The sequence below is a fragment of the Labrus bergylta genome, chromosome 23, assembly GCF_963930695.1.
Source record: "Labrus bergylta chromosome 23, fLabBer1.1, whole genome shotgun sequence".
NCBI lineage: Eukaryota > Metazoa > Chordata > Actinopteri > Labriformes > Labridae > Labrus > Labrus bergylta.
Genome location: NC_089217.1, coordinates 21,377,258 through 21,399,224, shown reverse-complemented (window position 1 = coordinate 21,399,224; position 21,967 = coordinate 21,377,258). Strand labels below are relative to the sequence as shown.

Genomic DNA, 21,967 nt, shown 5'->3' with positions numbered 1-21,967 from the left:
CTCTCTGAACTTCACAGGAGAATTACTTTTCCTGCTGGGATCAAAAGAGTATCACATTGTCATCATTTTTACAGTAATATTATTCGTGATGGGTTTGAGCCCAGGATACATTTAAATAAAAAAACTCAAGTCGTAAGTCAAGGAAACATAGCTGATTTAGTGTGAAAGATGATTTGTTTCACTCAAGAAGATGCCAAGAATACAACTGAGGGACTTGCTCCTGACACCCACTGTATTTACATTCAATCTCATATTACTCTTTAACCAATCATAGCTCTGTTAAACATCATCATGCTGACATAAAGGGAAATTCTATTATATTACTCTAAAATCGAGGTGGAGAATGACGCTGATGCAAAACCACTGCTAGTTGCAGTTTCTTAATTTTCTTAGGCTTGTTATGAATTCCTCTGGATACATTCTGACCATTAAACAGGTGGTTTAAACTTGTTTTTATTGGGAATTGGCTTCTTTTTTATTTCTCTTTTTTTTCTGAGTGAATATGTACCATGTTGACAGAGTATCTGGATATCCTTGTCTCTGTCTTTAAGACAAAATGAAGCTGAGCACCCAATTAAGTCACCGTTGGCTGGGTCATTACATCAAAAATTACAAAGACACTTCGTTCTGTTGTGCATTATAGAAATTCACTAGATTGAAAAACACTGTGATTCTTACTGAATACTTTTTCTTGAGACAAGCTTGAGTGAATGGAATGGATTTGCTTCAGCAGCAGGGGTGGACTGAGCCTCTGGAGCTGTACGATGTTTATCGGGGGGGGGGGGGGATACCCGTAGTTTGGCAGAATCCATCAACACTGAAATAAAATACCTCAAGTCATCTAAAGCTCTTTTTCTAAAGGATCATGTTTCTTTAATTGTCAGATACCCACATCTGCATTACCAGTTTGTCCAGATCTGCCATAAACAGTCAGTTTACTGCTTGAAAAAAATAGCTTGGTAGTGTCCAGCATTTTATTCATATGGTCATCAAGCATCAAAGTGTCATTTATTCTATATGCCAGTTTTACATTAAAAAAAACGTATGAAAATGTTTTCAGAGATGGAAAGAACAGTTTTTAGTTTTTTTTTTGTTCAGGTTATCCTTTTCAGGGTCAAATCAAGCTGCAGTATATCCCACTATACATTTGGTGAGAGGCAGGGGAAATCCAAGGCAGGGTTCCTCTATTATCACATTACACATGGCATTAACACCTTACTGGAATAACAGTCAATATGATTCTTCTGACTTCACAATTTTATCTAATTAAAGGATCAATGTGTAAGATCTCTACGGTATTAAACTGTTAAATTACTCTACTATATGATAGACATTAAGGTAACATGCTATGTTGAAGTGCTGGTCCTCCTCCTTCTAACTTTAGATTCTGGTCCTGAATGCTCTGGATTTGTTTGGACCAGAGAAGGTAAGCGCTTTTAAGGCACCCCCACACGGCCGTTTTGGATGCCCCTCGGTTTGGGGTTGGGGAGACAGCCCTCTACATTGTTTTAAATTTGGACTGCTGTAGTATCCATTTTATGCTACTCAGAGTTACATATTGCTCCTTTAAGTTAACATATTGGGTCTTATGCACAAGTCCTGAAAGTAAATCAAGAATCTTATCATAATTGTATTTTAATGCACATATATTCTGACTTTGACCTTTGTTTGAAAAAGGACAATATTCCTCCTAAGCTATCTAAACTGGGCCAAACTACTGATTAGTTGATTCGTTTACAACCAACCTACAGCTGTCGTAAACAGGCCAGAAGCAATTTGTATTTGAAACCCCAATTGAGATCCAAAATCCACTGAGTTATGCCCAAATAATACTCATTAAATAAACTGATATTCATTTAAAAATGCAACATGATTTAAGGCCTAAATTGGGATAACCAATCTTCTATGATATGTCCTGGCATTGCTTATTGCTGCCCATGTCTGTAATTTGCTCATGTTGATCCTGAGCTTTACATAATTATTATTATTTTATTGTTTAAATCAAAGTTAATCAAATCATTCCTCGAGGTGACTGCCCTTTCATTGGCCCTCTGAATTTCCCATCTATAGTGAGTGTTGCATAGAAGTTGGGTTTAGTTGAAGTTGACACACCGTCTGCCTCTGGCCCTCCATCTTTCAAAGTGGTTTCTCTCCTGTGATCATCCTCACATTGAAAACCACCTGCTGTGTTTCCCCTTGAAACTTGGTGGCTGCAGCAAAGTCGGAAAACAAAACGAAAAAAAAAGAAAATAATGGAGAATTCAGTTATGTGTTTCTGGTGCATTTAAAAGTCAAGTGTAGTGCTATCTCACCCTGACAAACCAGTTTTTGGTTTCTGAACTTGTGACCCTGAAGCCCTCTTAAAGGGGCAGTCTGTTCTTCTCACGGCATGTCAGCCTAATTTATCTTCTGTCTCCTCTGAATTTAAAGTTTCTGATTGTTATGCTCCAGCATGGCCTGACATGTTTTTATAAATCTGGCAGCTAATCTGAGGGAGCCCTCCTTTATCCACAGCTTCCTGTTGAGTTAAATTGATGTATTGAAATTTGCTGTTTTTGTCCTCCAGCTCTATGAGCTTACACTCATCTGGTAATCTTAAAGCATTTATTTTGCATCGTTCTTTACATGGTTTGTTAGCATTCCTGGCATATCTCCATTTAACCAGAGGATATGAGGAGCATGACTACCTGCATGTTAAGCAGTAAAGAAACACAAATGCCACCGTATTTACTGAAACACAGTCATTACAAAGAGTGTATCGATGTAGCTTCTGATTATCCCTCTGCTCCTTTAAGCCTTTTTTTTTTTCTGTCTTTTAAATTTTTAAAGAATTTTCTCTTTTGATCCTGCAAACAGCATGTCTAACCCCACTGCGCTCACTTACCTACTCCCAACGTCCACAGGAAAGTGAACAGTCTGAAAACACAGCTTCCTTAAAGACAAATCTGACTGAGTTCAAAGGAGAAACTTCTTTTGGAAAGGCAAAGAATGAATGTGGAATAAATAAAGGACTTCTTTTTTACACTTTGAGGGAAAAATTAAGAATCAAAGGAGAAAGGGAAGTTGTTTCTCAGTCACCTTGAAGACAAAGGGTTTTATTTACACCAGTCCAACCTTACACACACACAAAAACACTCCAACAACTGAAGTATTTGATTGTATGATATTGCATTTTAAATTCTTATTCAGAGCGATTTGCAGTAAAGTGTAATGTTCAAGTGCACTCCAATTCCTCTTGTAATATTCCTCAGACATTTCTGTCAGACGTGCTGGTAGAGGAAATAAAATGAGTCAGAAGCAAAGAGTGTATTTTAAGACTTAAAAAGCGTGGGGACATTGAAGTAAGTAAAAGGCAGAACATGGCAGCAGAGCAGAGGGATGAGTTGTGGGGCATAAACGTGAAATATATCTCAATGAGATGCTGCTTTAAGGTTAGGAGTGAAGTTGCTGCAGCCAGAAAGGGAATAGAAAGGTAATTACTGTGCTGAAGAAACATGAGAGATAAGAGGAGATGTTTTGTGGCAGGAGGGATCTTCTGCCACAAGAAAAGAAAAAGCAAAAAAATACTACGTCAGGGATGAGGAGTTTTGTTAAAGGGTAAAACAAACAAATTGAAGATCGAGTATGTTTGTGAGCAGCATGCTAATGTTGTTCAACCATTGAGATCTAAAAAATCCTCTTCTGTGTCCACAGAGCACTCCGACAAGGTGAAAGAGAGAGAGCAAGAGGAGAGGGAGAAGAAGAAGGTCAAAGACAGAGAGAAGGAGAAGAACAAGCACAAAGTGATCAACGAGATCAAGCGGGAGAACGGAGACGTCAAGCAGCCCATTAAAGGTTGGTGAAAACTAGTGCATACAGACCAGATGAAAATGTGTTACTTCCTATGGCTTTGTCTGCAAATAGCACTTAGAAACACTTACAGGAATCGTGGTGTTCATGTGTCAATGACAGCAGTCAATCAAGGCCGTAACCAGGGTTTAGAAAATAGTGAGGTCGAGAATTGTTTCTCTTAATCTATCGTATTAAAGGCATTTCGGGGCATGCAAAATTCATGCACAAATGATACCTTCAAATGCAACCCAAGCTAAACACCAACACAAACTCACACACATTCACTTCCTGTTTGTAAAGTTAATTATCTGCGAACCACAGGTGGTCTTTCAAACAGAGCATCCATGACATTTAAAAGTAAAAATTGCACTATTTGCTGTTTTATAGTCAGCACCATTGTAAGGGGGGGTCAGGGGGGTCTCCCCCAGAAAAACATTTAAGCAGCTTACATTTCTTTTCCTGCATTCTGGTCACTTTTTCTTCACCAGTTTGTGTCTTTTCTGCAAAATGTTATAATTCTAGTCTTTTGTCCTTTTTTTGTATCTTTTACACAATAATGAAGTCATTCATTGAATACTTTTATAAACATGTGGACTGGACAGATATTCTGCACTATTCCAGCTCTGCAAAGTTTATTTTTACCAGTAGCATATATATGTAAAGCTGAGATATCATTTATGACCTTATTTTGTTCACAAAACTGTGAACATTTAAACATGATCTAGATTGTGATTATATTTTTCTGTTTTTGGGTTGTTGTTCTTGTTTTTTAAAGTTTCACTTTGTCCTGTATCACAACACGTGAGCCTACTGTGGGGAGGTTATGACGCAGCAAAACTAAGGGAGAGAGCACAATCACATCGGCAGCGAGCAACTGCATAAAAAGAACAAAAGAACAGCTTTTTAAGTAGAATAACATACAGCAGTCACCCTCTCTTTCTCTCTTTTCTGTCTCTCTCTCTGCTCACCTGCAGAGTTTTTTTTCCATAGTTCGGTGGTGGGTGCGTGTCAAGCACAACGAGAAACACAGAGGCTGTGTGTGTGTATGTTTAATAAAAGGAGGAGGTATAGACCTGTTATATAGGAAAGGTATCCTTAAATGACTTCTGTTGTGAATTAAATTTACCTGACCTTCAAGGAAGGGTTGGGGGGTTGTCCCCCTAATATAATGGTAGGGGAAACACTGAAATTATTTTCAAAAATAATATAAATAATATAAAAGTGTTTTTAATCAAAGCTTTGATGAATCACAAAGGTGAAGTTGCATGGCTGTGACAGTAATATGTTTGTGGAGTGTCAGTCAGATAACCATCAGATTAACAGTTAGCACTGTTTCAACAGCTCCTGGAAGTATAAATGACAAATCTCTTGGCTAAACTTAATGAATGAAACACTTTTCCATCCATCATGTAAGTGGCTCTGATTTAGTGTCTCTTAAATCTTTTTTTTTATTAAAAGTGTCATTTACTGCTTTAAAGTACAGAAAACAGTACAGAAACATGTGGTCTGTTGTAAGATGTTTCTCTGCCTGGTATACTCGGTCCCAAATAGTTTTCTATTTAATATTTAAGCAGATATTATTGGTAAACATCTGAGACTTCATTGTGGTATGAGAAAATTCTTCATAGTGTTTCATTACAATGGCTGACATGCAGGATCACTCATGTATTTAATATAAAATACAGAAGATTGTGTAATATGGGGTTTTAAGTTTCAACAAATTCATAACAAATGTTATCTGAAGACATTTTACAAAAGAGCAGGCAAAGACCTTACTTATTGTTAAAGACCCAACATTAATCCATCATGAGCACTGAGTAACATTCAGCATGTTTGTATTTCTGTGAGAAAGAAAGTGGTCAGTCTCCTGTGTGTTGGTGTATGAATGTAGAGGATTCAATCAGATGTGTTGCCATGATGATTAAACACAAGATGTTCAGGATATTTTTATAAGTGCATGCTGTTGCACATCAGAATTTAGCACTGACCCACTTTCAGCGGCTGCTCTTCAGTAAATCATCATTATGTTGTACTCGTGGCTCTGCACCACAGAAGGTGTTGTTATTACCATAAAAGGCCTGCTGTATGAAGTCAGGGTGACAGTTACAGTGTTTGTCACTATGTTTATTTTCTCTTTGTGACCTTTATGCAGCGCTGCTCCTCACAGGGAGGATTTGTGTGTCAGACACACTCTTTGTGTGTGTTTGTGTGGGTACAGTGAAGTGGATCTGGTAGCTCAGATTTTAACAGAAGGAGCTGATCGACGAGTCAGTATAAGGAATTATATTCTGTCTTTCCCACAGAAGGACAGGGGGGATCGACATACTTTATCTTCAGTGTTTCCCCTACCATTATATTAGGGGGGCGGCCCTTTTTTTTTCTTTTTTTTTAAAGATTTATTTTTGGGCTTTTTGTGCCTTTATTGTAGAGATAGGATAGTGGATAGAGTTTGAAATCAGGGAAAGAAGTCATTTAAGGATATCTTTCCGATAGAAAAGGACAGCTGTCATTAAAAGTAATACATGAACACCAAGATTCCTTCAAGTGTTTGTGTTGGCGTGTGTCCCTCCCCCCCACCCCACCCCCCAAAGCTGTAAACCTAGGGGAAACACTGATCTTGGATATATTTTAATATTATGTTTGTATTTATATTGAATATGTTTTTCCCTCTAAATTAATTTAGTTATTGCAACAAACAATTTTAATCAGATGCAGGGGATGGACTCTTATCTTTGGGTATGTTTTAACTCTGTTGTTCAGCAGTCCAGCACACTGTTAGCAGCTGTACTTTAACAGATATTCTGTTATTTGGAGGAGTTTTTACTCACCCTGCGTGCACGCAGCAATTTTAAGAATAAATGAAAAACATGTCGGAAATATACTTAGATATCATTGTGTTTATTTTCTTCTATATCTCCCTCACTTTATCGTTTCCAATGTTTAGCCTTTTCTTCAATAAGTTAATTATCCTGTGTCCTCCTCACTCTTTGCGGTCTGCCTGTTTCTCTTTCCTGCACCTAATTACCTAATTAAAAGTATGAATAACAAGTCAAATACTTAGGTTAGGATTGAAGTTATGAATCAAATCATACATTTTTAAACTGATGCATCATAAACTAGATAAACTAGCCTTATTTTTCATGGGGGGTCTTTATTTTTCTCTGGCTCACTGCATGACTACCAATGACATTCACCAATATCAACAAAACATTGGTTGAATAATTTTGTGGTTTATTTTTTGTGCTTTTTATTGTAGAGACAGGGCAGTGGAAAGAGTCAGAAACAGGGAGAGAGAGGTGGGGAATGAAATGCAGGAAAGGAGCCACAGGTGGGATTCGAACCTGAGTCCAATTGAGTCCAATACCTGGGATGCACGCACTAACCACAAGGCTACCCTGCTATCACAATTTTAAAAGAATTTCAATGTTGTATTGAAGAATTACATTCGGTCTCGACAGAAGCTTGAAATTTTACACTCAAACAACTTCACCTAACAATATTAAATGTGACAGTTGTACACTATAAATATTAAACTATACTGAAGGTACAATCATCCACATTAACTAGAAACTGTAGAGATTTTTAAACCTTAAATTACAAAAAATACATGTAAAATGCAGACTAAATGCTCTTCTTTAAATCGTTTCTATACAAAACCTAAAGTCTAGTAATGGCCTGCAGGCAGCTGTGTGCTAGACAGTGTTCTCTTTTATGAATGAGTGAATTATTCACAGACTTCTGTTACATAATGTTCGTCTGGCTCTGCACACTGACTTACACACACACATCACACACTGACATGTAAAATTGGCTGCCAGTGTTTTTCTCTGGTTTCTCCTCAGACCATACACCACACATTGACATTTAGAGGTCTTTGCAAAACCTCAACGCACATTGTCACCCGCTTCTGCACATTTAAATAACAGATGTTTAGTTCAACCTTTCAGTGTTTGCACTTCTTGGAAGTTGAACTGACACAAAAGGAGAGGGTGTTAAAAAAACCCAGTATGTCTTGAGTCCAAGTCAAGGTGTTCCATTGAATCTGAGTCTGTGGGAAGCGAGGCAGAGGTTTCCCCCCACTGAAGAACACGTTTATTTAATCAGTTTGTAAAGAATAGTAGTAGTGCAAGAGAGAAAAAGTGAAAGTTAGAAATGCAATCAGTGAAAGATTTTACATGTTTACAATTGAAAAGAACGAGGCAGCCAGAGGAAACATGTATTGGAAATCAATAAGCTGCAAACAGCTCAACTAACCGTGATGCTGCTTTACTACCACTACTAATTTTAATGTGAGACCCCAGTTTGACCACACATCCATTATTGCTCATATTTTTGCAGTGCATAGGACCGCTATGATATGAGTGTATTAATGTTAAATCTAATATCATCATATATACATTAGAGCTGACAGAGAGTGAACAGGTTTAATGTAAGAGATGATCTAATTGGTCTCCAGGCTCCTAATCAGAGGCAGACTTTTGTTTATATGGTTAAAGTTTCCAGTTACTGTTTTCCATTTACTCTTTGTGTGTTGCTTTTTCCTGTTTAGTATAACTCAGAGTCTCAAAACAAAGGTTACAGTTTTGTCTGTACTTTAAAGAAAACAAGACTTTTGAAGTTGTCATCTCAGGCATTTTAGAATTTTTTAAAAAGTGACATTTTTAAGATCAGAGGATTAAAAAAAGAATATGATCTGCAGACTAACTGATAAAAAAAAAAAAAAATAGTCAGCTGCAACTCTACTTTTGACAATCTGTTGAGGAATCTAACCTGTGAGATTCTTCTATTTTGACCTTCAAAGCTACATTTGCTTTCAGAATAACAAAAATCACTGCTGACTAATAAGACAAAATTGATGTTGTAAAAAATCTGTTATATATATATATAAGAACATCTGCGACTCATGAACCTCTTTCCCTTTAGCTCAACTTCGTGAGCTCTGTTCTGAAGTCTGTCACTTTTTTGATGGATCATGGAAAAAAAAGCATAAATTTGAATACTGATTCAGGTCTCTTTTAAAATACATGCAACTATGTTCAATCTAAACATCTAATTGAATCATCCCTTAGGGGATATATGACTGGTAGACAGATGGAGATAAATAAAAAACACTTTAACATAAAGTAAAACATGCTTAAACCCATCAAGCAAGCACATGTAAGACCATACGTGCACATAGGATGTGTGTTTTATTCAACTTGACCTTGTTTGCCACTCTGTAAGTATGAACACAAAAGGCTCATAATGGTATGGCAGAATGGATGGAGGTTTGGGTTTGGGCTGTTATAATATTTTTGTGTCTGTGGATAAGATAATTATCTGCTTTATATAAAAGAGCATCTATTGGTGTAATAAGAAAAAGATAACTTTGAAGTGATCTTTTATTCCCCTCCCCCCAAAGAAAACGTTTATTTCCAATCTCTCTATCTAAATTAGATCAAGCATGACACAGTGTGTTAGTATACATTATCTGTTTATTTCATTTCAACGTTGCAACACATTTATCACACTAGTTCTTCATGTCAGCCTGCTATAACTATGTGTGTGTGTGTGTGTGGCTGAACAGAGAGCGAGATTTGGGGGGAGGGGTTAAAGAGCTTTTGGATTAGTAGTAGTGTGGATATTGTGCTGCAAAAACCTTCTTGCTGTTCCTCTGTAACACACACACGTAGTGTTTCTTTTTCTTGTACTCGCTCTCTGCTGTTTGCATTTCTGCCTTATCTGACATTGAACGTGTGTGTGTGAATGAGATTATAGCTGATATTTGAATTACGCTGAGGCAGCAGCACCTCCATTAAAGTGACTCACATGTGCACACACACACTTACACATATACAGTAAATGTATGAATGTCTCTTTGTTTACACAACCACTGGGTAGAAATGAAGCAACCAGCAACACATCAGCAAATAGATGTGAAGAACTCTCTCACACACACACACACACACACACACACACACACACACACACACACACACACACACACACACACACACACACACACACACACACACACACAGTAGCTCTGTGCATAAATCGGCATGTTCCACTTTGTCACGCCTCGGGCACAGAGGAGATAGTCTATCATGGGGTACGGTATCATCTCTGTTTAGATAAAATAACTCTTAAAAGCTTGTTTCCTGTTTTAGTCATCTCTGCTGCTCTCTAGGGATTTCCATTTAGGACACTTGAATTTGTTTTATTTATGCATACTGGGAGATTTGCACCATCTGGGGAAAGCCCGGAGTCATCTGTCTACAACTACTCATAGTACTTAGGACTAATTACTTTTTCTTGTTTTCCATTTTAAACAGAGAATCAATTAAGCATCCCTTTCTTTTGATTAAATGGGGAAAAAAATTTATGCAAACATCTGAGCGATCTCTTGTTCTTTATGTAACTTTATTTGCTCATTTAGATTCTTTTAACTTTTTTTGCGTACCTTTTATCTTACTGGAAGCTGATTTTGCACTTTCTTCAAAGATGATGTTACAATGTGATGTACCATAAAGTAAAGAAAGATTTTACTCACAGCCGGGGGATGTGACAGCACACTTACAACAAAAATGTTTTTAATTGTTATATTTTTGAGTTGATCTCTTAAGATAGTCCAATCTTTTTGGAATAAACAATAACTTTCTTCTCTCTCTCTCCTTCTGTTTTTTTGTCTAGATGAAAAAGAGAAGATCAACTCTGAGGAGCTGCAAATAAAAAAAGTGAAGAAAAAAAAGAAGAAGAAACACAAAGAGGTGGAGAAGCATAAACGTGTGAAGATGTACCACCGCTCCTGCCAGACCACATGTGCCGGCTTGCTCCTTTGCCCTCCATCCTCTCCCCCTCCCAGTAACTCCTCACTTTCTCCATTTAAGTCCCCTCTCCCTATTTTCAACACAACTAACAACAGAACACACCTCCTGCCTTCTTCTCCTCCTCTCTCCTCCAAAGCTCTCTTCAGCTCCCCTCTCCACAACTCTCCGTCATGCATCAAGCCTGCACAACCCTCCCCTACCAAAAACCATGCACAGAGTGTGTACCCTGGCATGGCCGGCCTGGAGTTTGCCCCATACATTCACATAGAGAACCAGCCTAACGGAGGCGCCCTGGTGGCTCACGCCTACACCTCCCAGCTCTCCTCTCTCTCCGCGGGACAGAGGCAGAGATTCGCCCAGGAGTTTGTCACCTTGTCTTTCAGCGAGGACTCATCCCAGGTATGACACGCTTATTAATCAGACTGGGTTTTGTCTTCAATTCGGCTGCTGTATAAAAGATACATCATGTTAAATGTTTTCCAGGCAGCTGATTACGTCATGGGGATTGTCCACGGAGAGGCAGGATACCTACCTGACTTTTTGGACTACTTCTCAGACCACTTTCCCTCAGCTCCAGTCAAAATGGAAATACTCGGGAAGAAGGACATAGAAACCACCACCATGGCTAATTTCTACTCTCAGGTCAGTCAGAATAAATCCCATGCACACACGCACAAGAGAGACTGTTCACAAGGCTGCAACTATCCCTCAGCTCTTGTAAAAAAGTGATTACACAGGGTTTGTCTTTTGGTAATTCAGCTGGGAAACTCAAAGAGGACAGAGCAGATGGCGAGCTTTCAGACAGCAGAACAAAAAAAGAAAAAAAAAGAAAGTCTGGAGTCCAAAATAGCTGAGACCAAGTGATTCTAAAAAGGGATACCAGCATGAGGAAAACACTTTTCCAAGTTTACTGATGACAGTCAATATCTGTAGATAGAAGCTGCATACACATGTATTCTGGCAGACAGTAAAATCAGAAGTCATTTAATTGTATGATTGCAGGACAGTTACATTGGATGAGGAAATCAGGGAATCCTGGAAATGTTCACAGTAAAAAGTTTTCATACTTTCTAAAAGTAAAAAAAAAGATCTGTTTTCTTTCCTGTCCACAATGATGCAAAAATTACAATTTGATTCCCTGTAGCCCCCTAAACAAAGAAGAAAACATGAAGAAGCTAAACATTTTGCCAGCCGACCAATCAGTAGACTCTTGTATTTCCATGTCCCATCCCTACTAGCATACATTAACTAAGAAACAACAATAGGAAAGGTGGGCAGGTTATGTACACAAGCAAACCTACGTCCAAACCTCTTTTGCCTGTGTGCGATTTATTTGACTGAACATCAGACTAAGTAGCACAGTGGTCCATTCACACAGGATCTAAAGACCTGTTATGTAATCATGGTGCAGACAGTTTCCTGATCTGGGCAGGTCACATGACAAAGTGAGCTTGGCTTTAAGTCATGTGATTTAGGGCAAAACTGTAAATAAAGTATTTACACGATGCAGACACAACTCAGCTTTCTTTGTTTTCAGACTTTGTAACACATGCTGGCACACACACACACGCACATGCAGCTTGGTTTCAATTTATAATGTGTTGTCAAGTTGGTTGTGGTGTATGCACAGGAAAGATTCACTCCAGACGTTGCTGGTTTGTAGATTCTAGGTTATAGTATGAAGATAGATTGTTATGAATAGTTTGACATCTGGGTCAGTGTGTTGTTCCTGTGTACAAAAGTGTAGTTGATATAAATCACCCAGTTGTACTGATTATGGTACAGTACATTTAAGAAATGTGTAAAATTTGGGACATTTATTCTATATAAACATCAGGCTTGTGATTGTCCGCTCAGATCTCAGATGTTCAGATGTTCTGCATTTCACTTCTAATCCTTAAAAATAAAGATGAGAGTGGACGGATAATAAAAAGTGGGAAAAAAGGATTTTAAACAATGTAGGACATCATTTGAAAGATCGATAATGAATATAAAAATTACAAGGGAGAATAAAAATAAAACTTGAGTAAAGACAGAGCTCTCTTTAAGGAAAAGGTTGGATTACTGCTGCACGATGCAGATGAAAAGTTGTGTTGTTGAGGCCTCACACATCTGGTTGAAGCATCTACCTCCATCTGTCCAGTGTTAGACAGCTTTTGGCGTTTTTACAGATGTCGGATTTCTCCCATGAAAAATTAGCGGTAGAGATGTGAGCAGGTGGTGACTGCTCTTATTCATTTCTATTGAAATGAGGAATGCACCATATACCGTCTGATTGTTGGTATCTGCCAATACTTGACTTTTTGAAGGATATCGGACTGTTGGAAAATAATTTGGCATTTGCAGATGTGGCAGCCAAAACAAATCTGCTTCCTCCTGTCAACTAAAATAAGTAATAAGCCCCATGTTTTAGCTCACAAACAACAAATTAGAGCTCAATTCTAGCCGTATTTATGTTTGTGACTATTCATTATTTATATTTTAGATCTGGTAACAATTTCTGCATTTAATTTAACTTTGTAAATACTTAACATTTCTCCAGTCACTGTGTGATTGTAAAGCAGACTGAAGAGGCTTTGAAAACAGTCATTTTCTGAAGAAGATTGAATTTCAGGTTGTTTTGTAAGTTTGAACAATTGTATACATTATTAACACCATCTTTTAAGTCAGCACAATTTCAGAATTCACTAATGTTTTTAAAATAGTGATGTTAGGTGGGACTTGACCCAGATGGGGAAATTAACAACAAAAATAAACAATTCATTTAAAGTAAAATATCTGTATCGGTATAACATCACTGATCAGCTAAATCATTTTGTCACACATTGGAATTGGTATCATTCATGATTTTCTTTATATGTGCATCCATCATTGATATAGGATGAAAGAAAGGTAGCCAGAAGATGGAAAAGAAAGAAGTGAAATTATAGACGGTGAGAAGTTTTCACTGCAACATTTACACTACAGGAAACATGTGTGTGTGTGTGTGTTACTACAGGGGTTGAGCAGCTTCTGGTCTCTATCAATCACTCTCCTTCTGGCTACTTATCTATGTTATGAAATATTCATAAGGCGATTCAGTGTGTGTGTGTCTCGACTCTGGCCAGCCCTGCTACAACACACACACATCCTTGATGTCTGCTGTTTTTTTATATAAATTAAATTCACCAAATTATTATTAAATTAAACTTCTTCACAAACCTGTGTCTCTGCTGCGCTGTCTCTTTAAGAGTAGTGTTACTCACAGGGATAACATCATTGTCCACTGGTCTTAATGTTTTTTTCCCCTCCCTCCCAGTTCTTAGCAGTGACCTTGGGAAGTAGACGTACACACACACATAAACACACAGCAGGCACACTGATATACAGAGCACAGGTGTACACACACTTTTTCTCTCTCTATCCCCTTTTATTGCCCGTGTCTCCTTCTGTGTTAGCCTCACTTTCTCCCTCCTTTTTTTAACCCTTCACTCTTTCTGCCTCTGGTTGATGCTGTTTGTTGTGTGTTTGTTGTTCTTATAGATTTTTAACTCCACACTTCCCCATGTGTTCCTTGAATATCGTAATTGTAAAAAAACATTGAGGAGAGGATTTGAGTGCAGGACTCAGGGTTGCTTTGCTGCCGCTTGTGCTCTGTAAGAGTCTTTTGTATTCAGTACCTGGCTGAAGGCATTTTCAGTGGTGCTAAGGATTATAGAAGATTACAGCACTCCATTTTCTCAGGGCAAGCAGAGCCCCACAGTGGAAACATGATGTGCCTCTACAGTGAGGTAAATTCTGTCTTTCCCCTTTAGTCATTTAGTGTCCTAATATAGTTACAGCAGCAGAAGATTAAAACAAAACAAAATAATATTATGCCAATTCTTCATAGTAATCTGTGCTCTTGTGTATGTCACTAACAGCATGTTCACAACCATACCAGTAAAAAGGATTTTTGAGAAATCTGACTTCAATTAATTCCCCAATGTTATATTATATCTGAGACCAGAGCTGGGTGAGAATTTTTGTTTAAATTCATGTTAGAACATTCTCAGGAAATAAAGTACTTAAAATAATTCCTCTTACAGCCAAATATAATACAGGAGGTAAAAAAAACACAAACAAGAAAATAAAAATCAGCCCATCAAACAAGTTCTTGCATCTAATTTTGAATTGGCAAAACAACATCTGTTGATTTAGAGTGAAAGATAATTTTTTGTATTAATTTTATTTAGACATTTCACAAAATGTAAAGTGTCTGCATGCTATACAAAAGATATAAGGAATATCTATATCTCAATCCTTTGTCCCCATTTTCTTGGGTTAACATTCTCCACATAGACGTTGATTTCTAAACATAAGGCCCTGAATGAATGTGGGCTGTCTGCTGGTTTTGACAGAACACCAGCTGGCAGGCTGATAAAATAAAGGGCAGGAATCTAATGCTACCAAAAAAAAGGATTTTGAAACTAGCTTGTTGTGTGTAAAAATTCCACTTTTTGTGTATTTATTGAACCTTAATTGAATCAGGAAATGTACCATTGATATATAAAATCTCAGGTACTGTTGACATAAATCTATAATTTGACTGGATTTCCAGTGTTTTCACACATTTAGGTCATCTGGCGAGATAGTTAAACGCAAACTGCAACATATCTGACTCCAAACAAAAATATGCATGCAGTAGCATCTGTGCTTAAGCTTTGGCACATTCCCAGTTTGAACTTTGATAAAGATGACAGATTACATTACACTCATTTATTGTGCCTGTGTTTGTGTCTGTGCGGAGGGACAGATTATGTAAAACACGTTTGTGCGGTTGTGAATTTGGCACCAGTCAGCAGCTTTGTTGTGACGCAGGCGCTGTAAAAGACTTGGCACTCTGGAGACTGACTGGACATAATGAGTCAGAGGATGAAGAGGGAGGGCAATAGAGAGGTCAGATAGAGCAGCGACTACATGACCTCCTGACATGAAATCAGACAGAGAGAGGGAGAGTGAAGGATGTTTTGCAGGAGAGAAGTCGTTACAGAATTAACAAGCGGCTGAATGAGAGACAGAAAAGAGATTTAACTTTGCACCTGAGGGGAAGACGTTTTATGAAGAGGAGACAAGAGAAGAACGATCATTTCAGAAGGAAGTAGATAGGCATAAGATATTTTAGATTTCAAGATTTTCTGTTTTTTAACAAAGAAAATGAGCAACAGTGATTGTGATTATGCATAATAATGTCAGTTTTTTAATCTTGTGAATGAATGAGATGCATTTCATTTCGATAATTTATGTAACAGGACCCTAAAGATTGATCATACTTCTCAAAGTGAACTATTTCTTTTCTCTGTTGGTGTCTATTTGTCATCTCTAGTATCATTTAAATAACCGAGGGAGGTATTTAACGACTACTTCGGCCACTGTTACAGTTTTTTCAACGACTATTTGAAGACGTTTATTTAAACTTCATGTTTGGACCAGAATTCACCCGGACATCTGCGTTTGTCACAAGATTAATCATACTTTCATAAATGTCAGTTTTCAAAACCTTTTATAGCAGCTAAATGATTTTATCGGTGAGCAGTGCATCAAAGCCGCCAGTGTGACCACAAGTAGACCTAGAACTGAACTCCTCCTCTAACAGGAGAGATTTCCTAACTTCTCTTCCAGTCAGGTATAATTCAGCTACATCAGCAGTGCACCCAGGAGGTACATACAGCCTAAGTACCTGCACCTGCGCAGTCTTTCTTTGCCTTCTCTGGGGAATGTTTCAAACTGCTCTCTTTATTATGTCTCTGAACCCTCCTGCAAACATCATACATACAATGATTTCTGTTATCAGGATTTCACCAACAACTGCAAAATGTCTTTTGATGTCACTACACTCATCATCTCTGTCACCCCTTCAAAGCTTAAATGAACTAAAACTTCTTAAAGAAAATAACTTAAAAACTGTAACCTCGACCATAACTCAACTTGAAACAAACAGTGCAATAATCTTGGAAGTGTGTGTATATATTCCATCTGACTCTTATTCGTGTAAATATTTCTTGTACCTATTATTGATATCTTGCTTACATTCCTATTCTATTTGATTCATATTTTTATTACTATATTTCTACTGCTATATTGTATATTTTGGAGCAACTGTAACGATCGAATTTCCCTCTGGGATTAATAAAGTATTTCTGATTCTGAAAAGATAAATCACAACCACATTTTACTGTTCACATCCCGGTAAGTAAAAATAAAGATAAGATAAACATAAACTTTATTGATAAAGATAAGTGCTCACAGGGGAAGATTTGAAATGTTTTATTTTAGCAGTGAAAGATACAAGAAAATATGATCAGTTTTAACTCGGTTAGGAGGCGCATCTTAAACAGTCGAGGAAGTCTCTCTCATTTCCTGTTTCCTTCACTCATAATAGACAAGTTAGAAAGTGTTATTTGTTATTTGAGTGTGTTTCTGGTTTCTGAGTACTCCTCTTGTGATAGTGAGAGCCTGTTCTCTTTGTCGACAACATGGGGGGGGGGTCTGTTGTTGAATAATACATTATGTAAACACGCACTCTTATAGAAAATAGCTGCATGCACAATTAAAAGGAAGCAGGAACATGAATGCATGCTTTTACTCAAAAACACACACATTGACTGAGAAAGCTTTTGTAAGGCGTTTGAATCCATGTGTGTTCACACCAACACATCCTCCTCTCAGTATCTAGGTCATTGACTCAGAGCGACTATTTAAAGTTGTGATGTGTTTACATGTGCGGAGTGAGTATTTCAGGCTTTGAGTCATCGTCATCTTCTTAAGAGGATATAACACGGAGTCATGGGAACGGATGCAGGGAAACAAAGCCAACAAATCAAGCAGGACTACTCGGCTCAGCCTGTCATGGAGTTATCATTTATTTAGTTAATTTATCAGATTTAATCAACAGCAATAGGCAGTTATTTGAAGCATGAAATGAGATCAATTTACGCAGGTGTATTATTCACCTTAATACTGACAACACTTTAACTTTAAGGTCCTGAACCTGCAGCACACTGGACAGTTAAAACCACACATAAACATTAGGTGTGGAAATCACAGGGTAATCCATGGTACGACTTGCAGTAGGCTGCTCATCACAATAACTAATGTATTGCAGGACAATCAGATAATGATCATGTCTACAATATCTGATCAACTGAAAAATATGAAGAACTCCAAAAACACTAAATTATAACATTGTGTATTTATTCACTGCAATTTGGGGACAGTTTCACTTCTTATCACTCATTATCCAGCTTGTAACTTCTTTTTTTGCGCCCTATGTACCGAGGCTGTAGTCCTCCAAATGGGCGGCCTGGGTTTGACCTGTGGCTCTTTTCCCACATGTCAATCCACACACTCATCCGTGGGGTACTATTCTATAAACTGACCTGTCAAAGATAAATGTTTAAACCAGGGAGAGATCTGAATCAAATTAACCTTCCAATCATTGCAGTTAAGAAATCGGTACGACACGGTCAAAGTTGTTTAATGTATTTTTCCTTATTATGATCACTCAATCTTGTCTGTTTTCATGTGTTCACTTTGAAATCAGTCCCAGACTTTATGGCCAATCCCCAATAATCTCTAAAAACACCAGAGCTGCCCTGATCTACAGTCGTGCATGATCTCCTCTAAGCTGCTGTTTGAGTATTCAGTACCTTGTTTAAGGATGCTCCTGGGAGCTGCCGAGCACCTTCCACTTCAGTCTCTTCTCCTCCCTCCTCTTCTCCTCTCTAATCTGCCCTCTTCTCTCCCCTCTCATTTCTCCTCGCTTTAACATCCTGGCCTTTTATTTAATTTTATCCCATATCTCCTTCTCCCCTTTTTCTGTCCTTCACTCTCTCTTTCTCTCTATCTCCCGTTCATTTATTTTCTCACCTACATTTTCTCTCCATCTGTCTCCCTCCAACTCATTTTTTCTCTTCCATGACTCCCCACTCTCCCCCCCCCCCCCCCCTTCTGGTCCTTCTCGCTCCCCCATCCCTCTCCCTCTTTATCTCTGCCTAGTTGTCAAGTGGTGACTCACTGGAGGCGAGCAGCCAAGGATCTAGCCAACACACACACTTACACACTCAAATACACACCCGCTGATCAGTCAAGAGTACAGCATGCGGGCCACATGCTGCACGTACTGCACACACTCCTGCACACACAAAGACACTGTTGAGGGCCAAGGGTATGGAAGACACACACACACTCACACACAAGCCACGCTCTGTCAGCCAAGTGAAGAGCAGCACACTGTCTTTGAGTCACTCCAGTGAAGCCGAAACATCAAATTAAACCGCCAACACACTTACATACTCACACATACAGTGTCTGTTTTGATGCCCATTAGTGATTAACCTCTTCCATGTCAGTGCGTAGTTTTGTGTTTAATAAACATTTCATACTTATACTTAATGCTGTGTGACATTTTGACTTCACACCTGTTGGTCCAGACTGTAAGGGGACACAGTATTTAACTGGCTGATCTAAGATCCGATTGTCTCATGACAGTATGCCACGACAGTCCTTCTAGCAACTTGAGAAACAGTAGTTCATTTTGTGTTGAGAGATTACATCTAAGATTGCTTGTACTACATTTGGAAACCAGAACGCTCCCAATTTCTGGTCAGTTGCCAAATTTGGTCATGTAATGGAGATTAATAAGTAACTTATGCTACCTGATGTATTTGGAACTTAAATGTCCTGAATGTTTCCTCCACTCAATCTAATTGCAAGTTGACCCCAATGGGGCCAATCCCATACATTATTATGCAAAGATAGATACCCTGGAAAGATGCCCGAGAGGGGGGGAGGATGAGCACCCCAATCTGATGGACTTAAGGCTGACGAACAATGGCAACGGACAATCGACAACGAATATGAAGTGCAGATGTGGGAAGGTCTGCAAGAACAGCCGAGGCCTAAAGATTCACCAGACCCAGATGAGATGTTTGGAGGGAGAGCGAGTGCCACAACGCACAGGTACCCAACCTGGTGAGACGCAGGAGGAGCCAGGCCTGGAAATACCCCATAGAGCCAGGAGCCTCCAAGTGCCGCAACCAACCCCTCAGAACAGCCCTCCGGAGAGGGTTCGAGTCAAATGGCCACAGGCCTACAAGACGGCGGTCTGGCAACAGTTTGATGAGGACACAAACTCTGTGCTAGAAGCAACAGCGAAGGGAGACGTGGACCGAAGGCTGCAAACAATGACGACAATCATTGTCAGCCTAGCTGTGGAAAGGTTCGGGACACTGGAGAAGAGGACAGAAAGATCCGACAGGAGCTGAAGTCCCTCAAGACGCAGTTCAGAGAGGCCAACAAGAAGCAACGCCCACCCTTGGCAGAGCTGCGAACCATCCTGAGGAAGAAGCTGCTGACCCTTGGCAGAGCTGAGTGGCACCGAAGGCGCAGGAAGGAAAGGTCCAGGAAGAGAGCATCCTTCATAGCCAACCCCTTTGGCTTCACAAAACAACTCCTAGGGCAGAAGCGCAGTGGGAGATTGGCTTGCACCAAGGAAGAGATCGATCTGCACATCCAGACCACCTACAATGACCCTGACGGACAGCAGGAGCTGGGACACTGCAACATCCTGATACAACCACCTCCACCCATCAAGGAGTTTGACAGCAGGGAGCCACTCCTGAAAGAGTTTCAGGATGTTGTGTGGAGGGCACGATCTAGTTCAGCTCCTGGCCCAAGCAGAGTGACTCACAAGGTCTATAAGAACTGTCCCCTGTTACTGAAGCGGTTGTGGAAGATCCTGAAAGTCATCTGGAGGAGAGGGAAAGTGGCGATTCGCTGAAGGAGTCTGGATCCCAAAGGAAGAAGATTCCAAGAACATCGACCAGTTCAGGATCATCTCCTTGCTGAATGTCGAAGGGAAGATTTTCTTCAGCGTCGTAGCAAGACAGCTGACCGACTTTCTCTCCAACAACAGCTACATTGACACCTCAGTGCAGAAGGGAGGCATAGCTGGAGAACTGGGTTGCCTGGAACACACAGGAGTGGTGACCCAGCTCATCAGAGAAGCCCGGGAGAATAAGGGAGACCTGGCGGTGCTCTGGCTCAACCTCACGAATGCCTATGGCTCCATCCCACACAAACTGGTCCAAACAACCCTGGAGAAGCATCATGTGTATCAGGGTCAACAACATCAGAGTGGCACAGAGTGGAGATTGGGATCATCACAGGCTGCACCATCTCTGTGATCCTCTTTGCCTTGGTGATGAACATGATCGTGAAGTCAGCTGAACCAGAGTGTTGGGGCCCCAAGACCAAAACAGGAACTTGCCAACCACCAATCAGGGCCTTTATGGACGACCTGACTGTTACCACCGAGTCAGCATCTGTTCAGGAAACCTGTCAGGAACTAGAGAGCTGGTTGAGAGCAGTGGACTGGTCGGGGCTCCCCAGAAAGTTCAAGGCTTGGATCTACCAGCACGGTATCCTGCCAAGAATGCTTTGGCCTTTGCTCGTCTACGAAGTTCCCATCTCTATCGTAGAGGGCTTGGAAAGGAAGGTCAGCAGCTTCCTCAGAAGGTGGCTAGGACTGCCTAGGAGCCTCAACAGCATCGCCCTCTATGGTCACAACACCAAGCTCCAGCTGCCCCTGAAGTCACTAGAGGAGGAGTTGAGGGTGACTCGGGCAAGAGAGGTGATGATGTACAGGGACTCCAGTGATCCCAAGGTGGCCCAAGCAGGGGTCAAGGTGAGAACCGGGAGGAAGTGGAGAGCTGAGGAAGCTGTACTGCAAGCAGAGTCCCAATGCCACGGTACGAGCACGCCAAGGGAAAGGAGAGGCGCAGACTGGTCCAGGAGGAAGTGAGATCAGAGGTGGAGGAGCGGAGGACCAGCAGAGCTGTTGGCCTGAGGCAGCAGGGTGCCTGGACAAGGTGGGAGTAAGCCATGGACTGAAAAATCACATAGACTGATCTCTGGCGGGCAGAACCACAGCGCATTAAGTTCCTTGTCCAGGCAGTGTACGATGTTCTGCCCAGCCCATCAAACCTCTGCATCTGGGGCAAAGTGGAATCCCCAAGTTGCCTGCAATGACCATGCAGGGGGACGTTGGAGCACATCCTGAGCTGCTGTCCAGTAGCTCTTGGGCAGGGCCGGTACACCTGGCGCCACAACCAGGTACTGAAACCCATCGCAGAAGCCATCAGTGTGGGAATCAGCAGCAGCAGACGATCCTGCCCCACCACCCAGGCAGTCGCCTTTGTGAAGGCTGGAGAGCAGCTGTCAAAAACCACAGAAGCCAAGAACCCACCAGGACTCCTGGCAACTCTCTGTCGACCTGGAAAAACAGCTGAAGTTCCCCCAGCACATTG

At 40.1% G+C, this 21,967-nt stretch overlaps 1 protein-coding gene across 1 annotated transcript in view; it reads left to right on the top strand.

Moving 5' to 3' along the window:
- The window catches only part of LOC109987638 (lysine-specific demethylase RSBN1L), a 40,111-nt gene that overhangs the window by 3,409 nt on the left and 14,735 nt on the right, over positions 1-21,967 (top strand). The window contains exons 2-4 of the mRNA XM_029278233.2: positions 3,694-3,834; positions 10,504-11,039; positions 11,124-11,282. Of these exons, the coding sequence (XP_029134066.2) occupies positions 3,694-3,834; positions 10,504-11,039; positions 11,124-11,282 (836 nt within the window). The remainder of the gene's footprint in view (positions 1-3,693; positions 3,835-10,503; positions 11,040-11,123; positions 11,283-21,967) is intronic.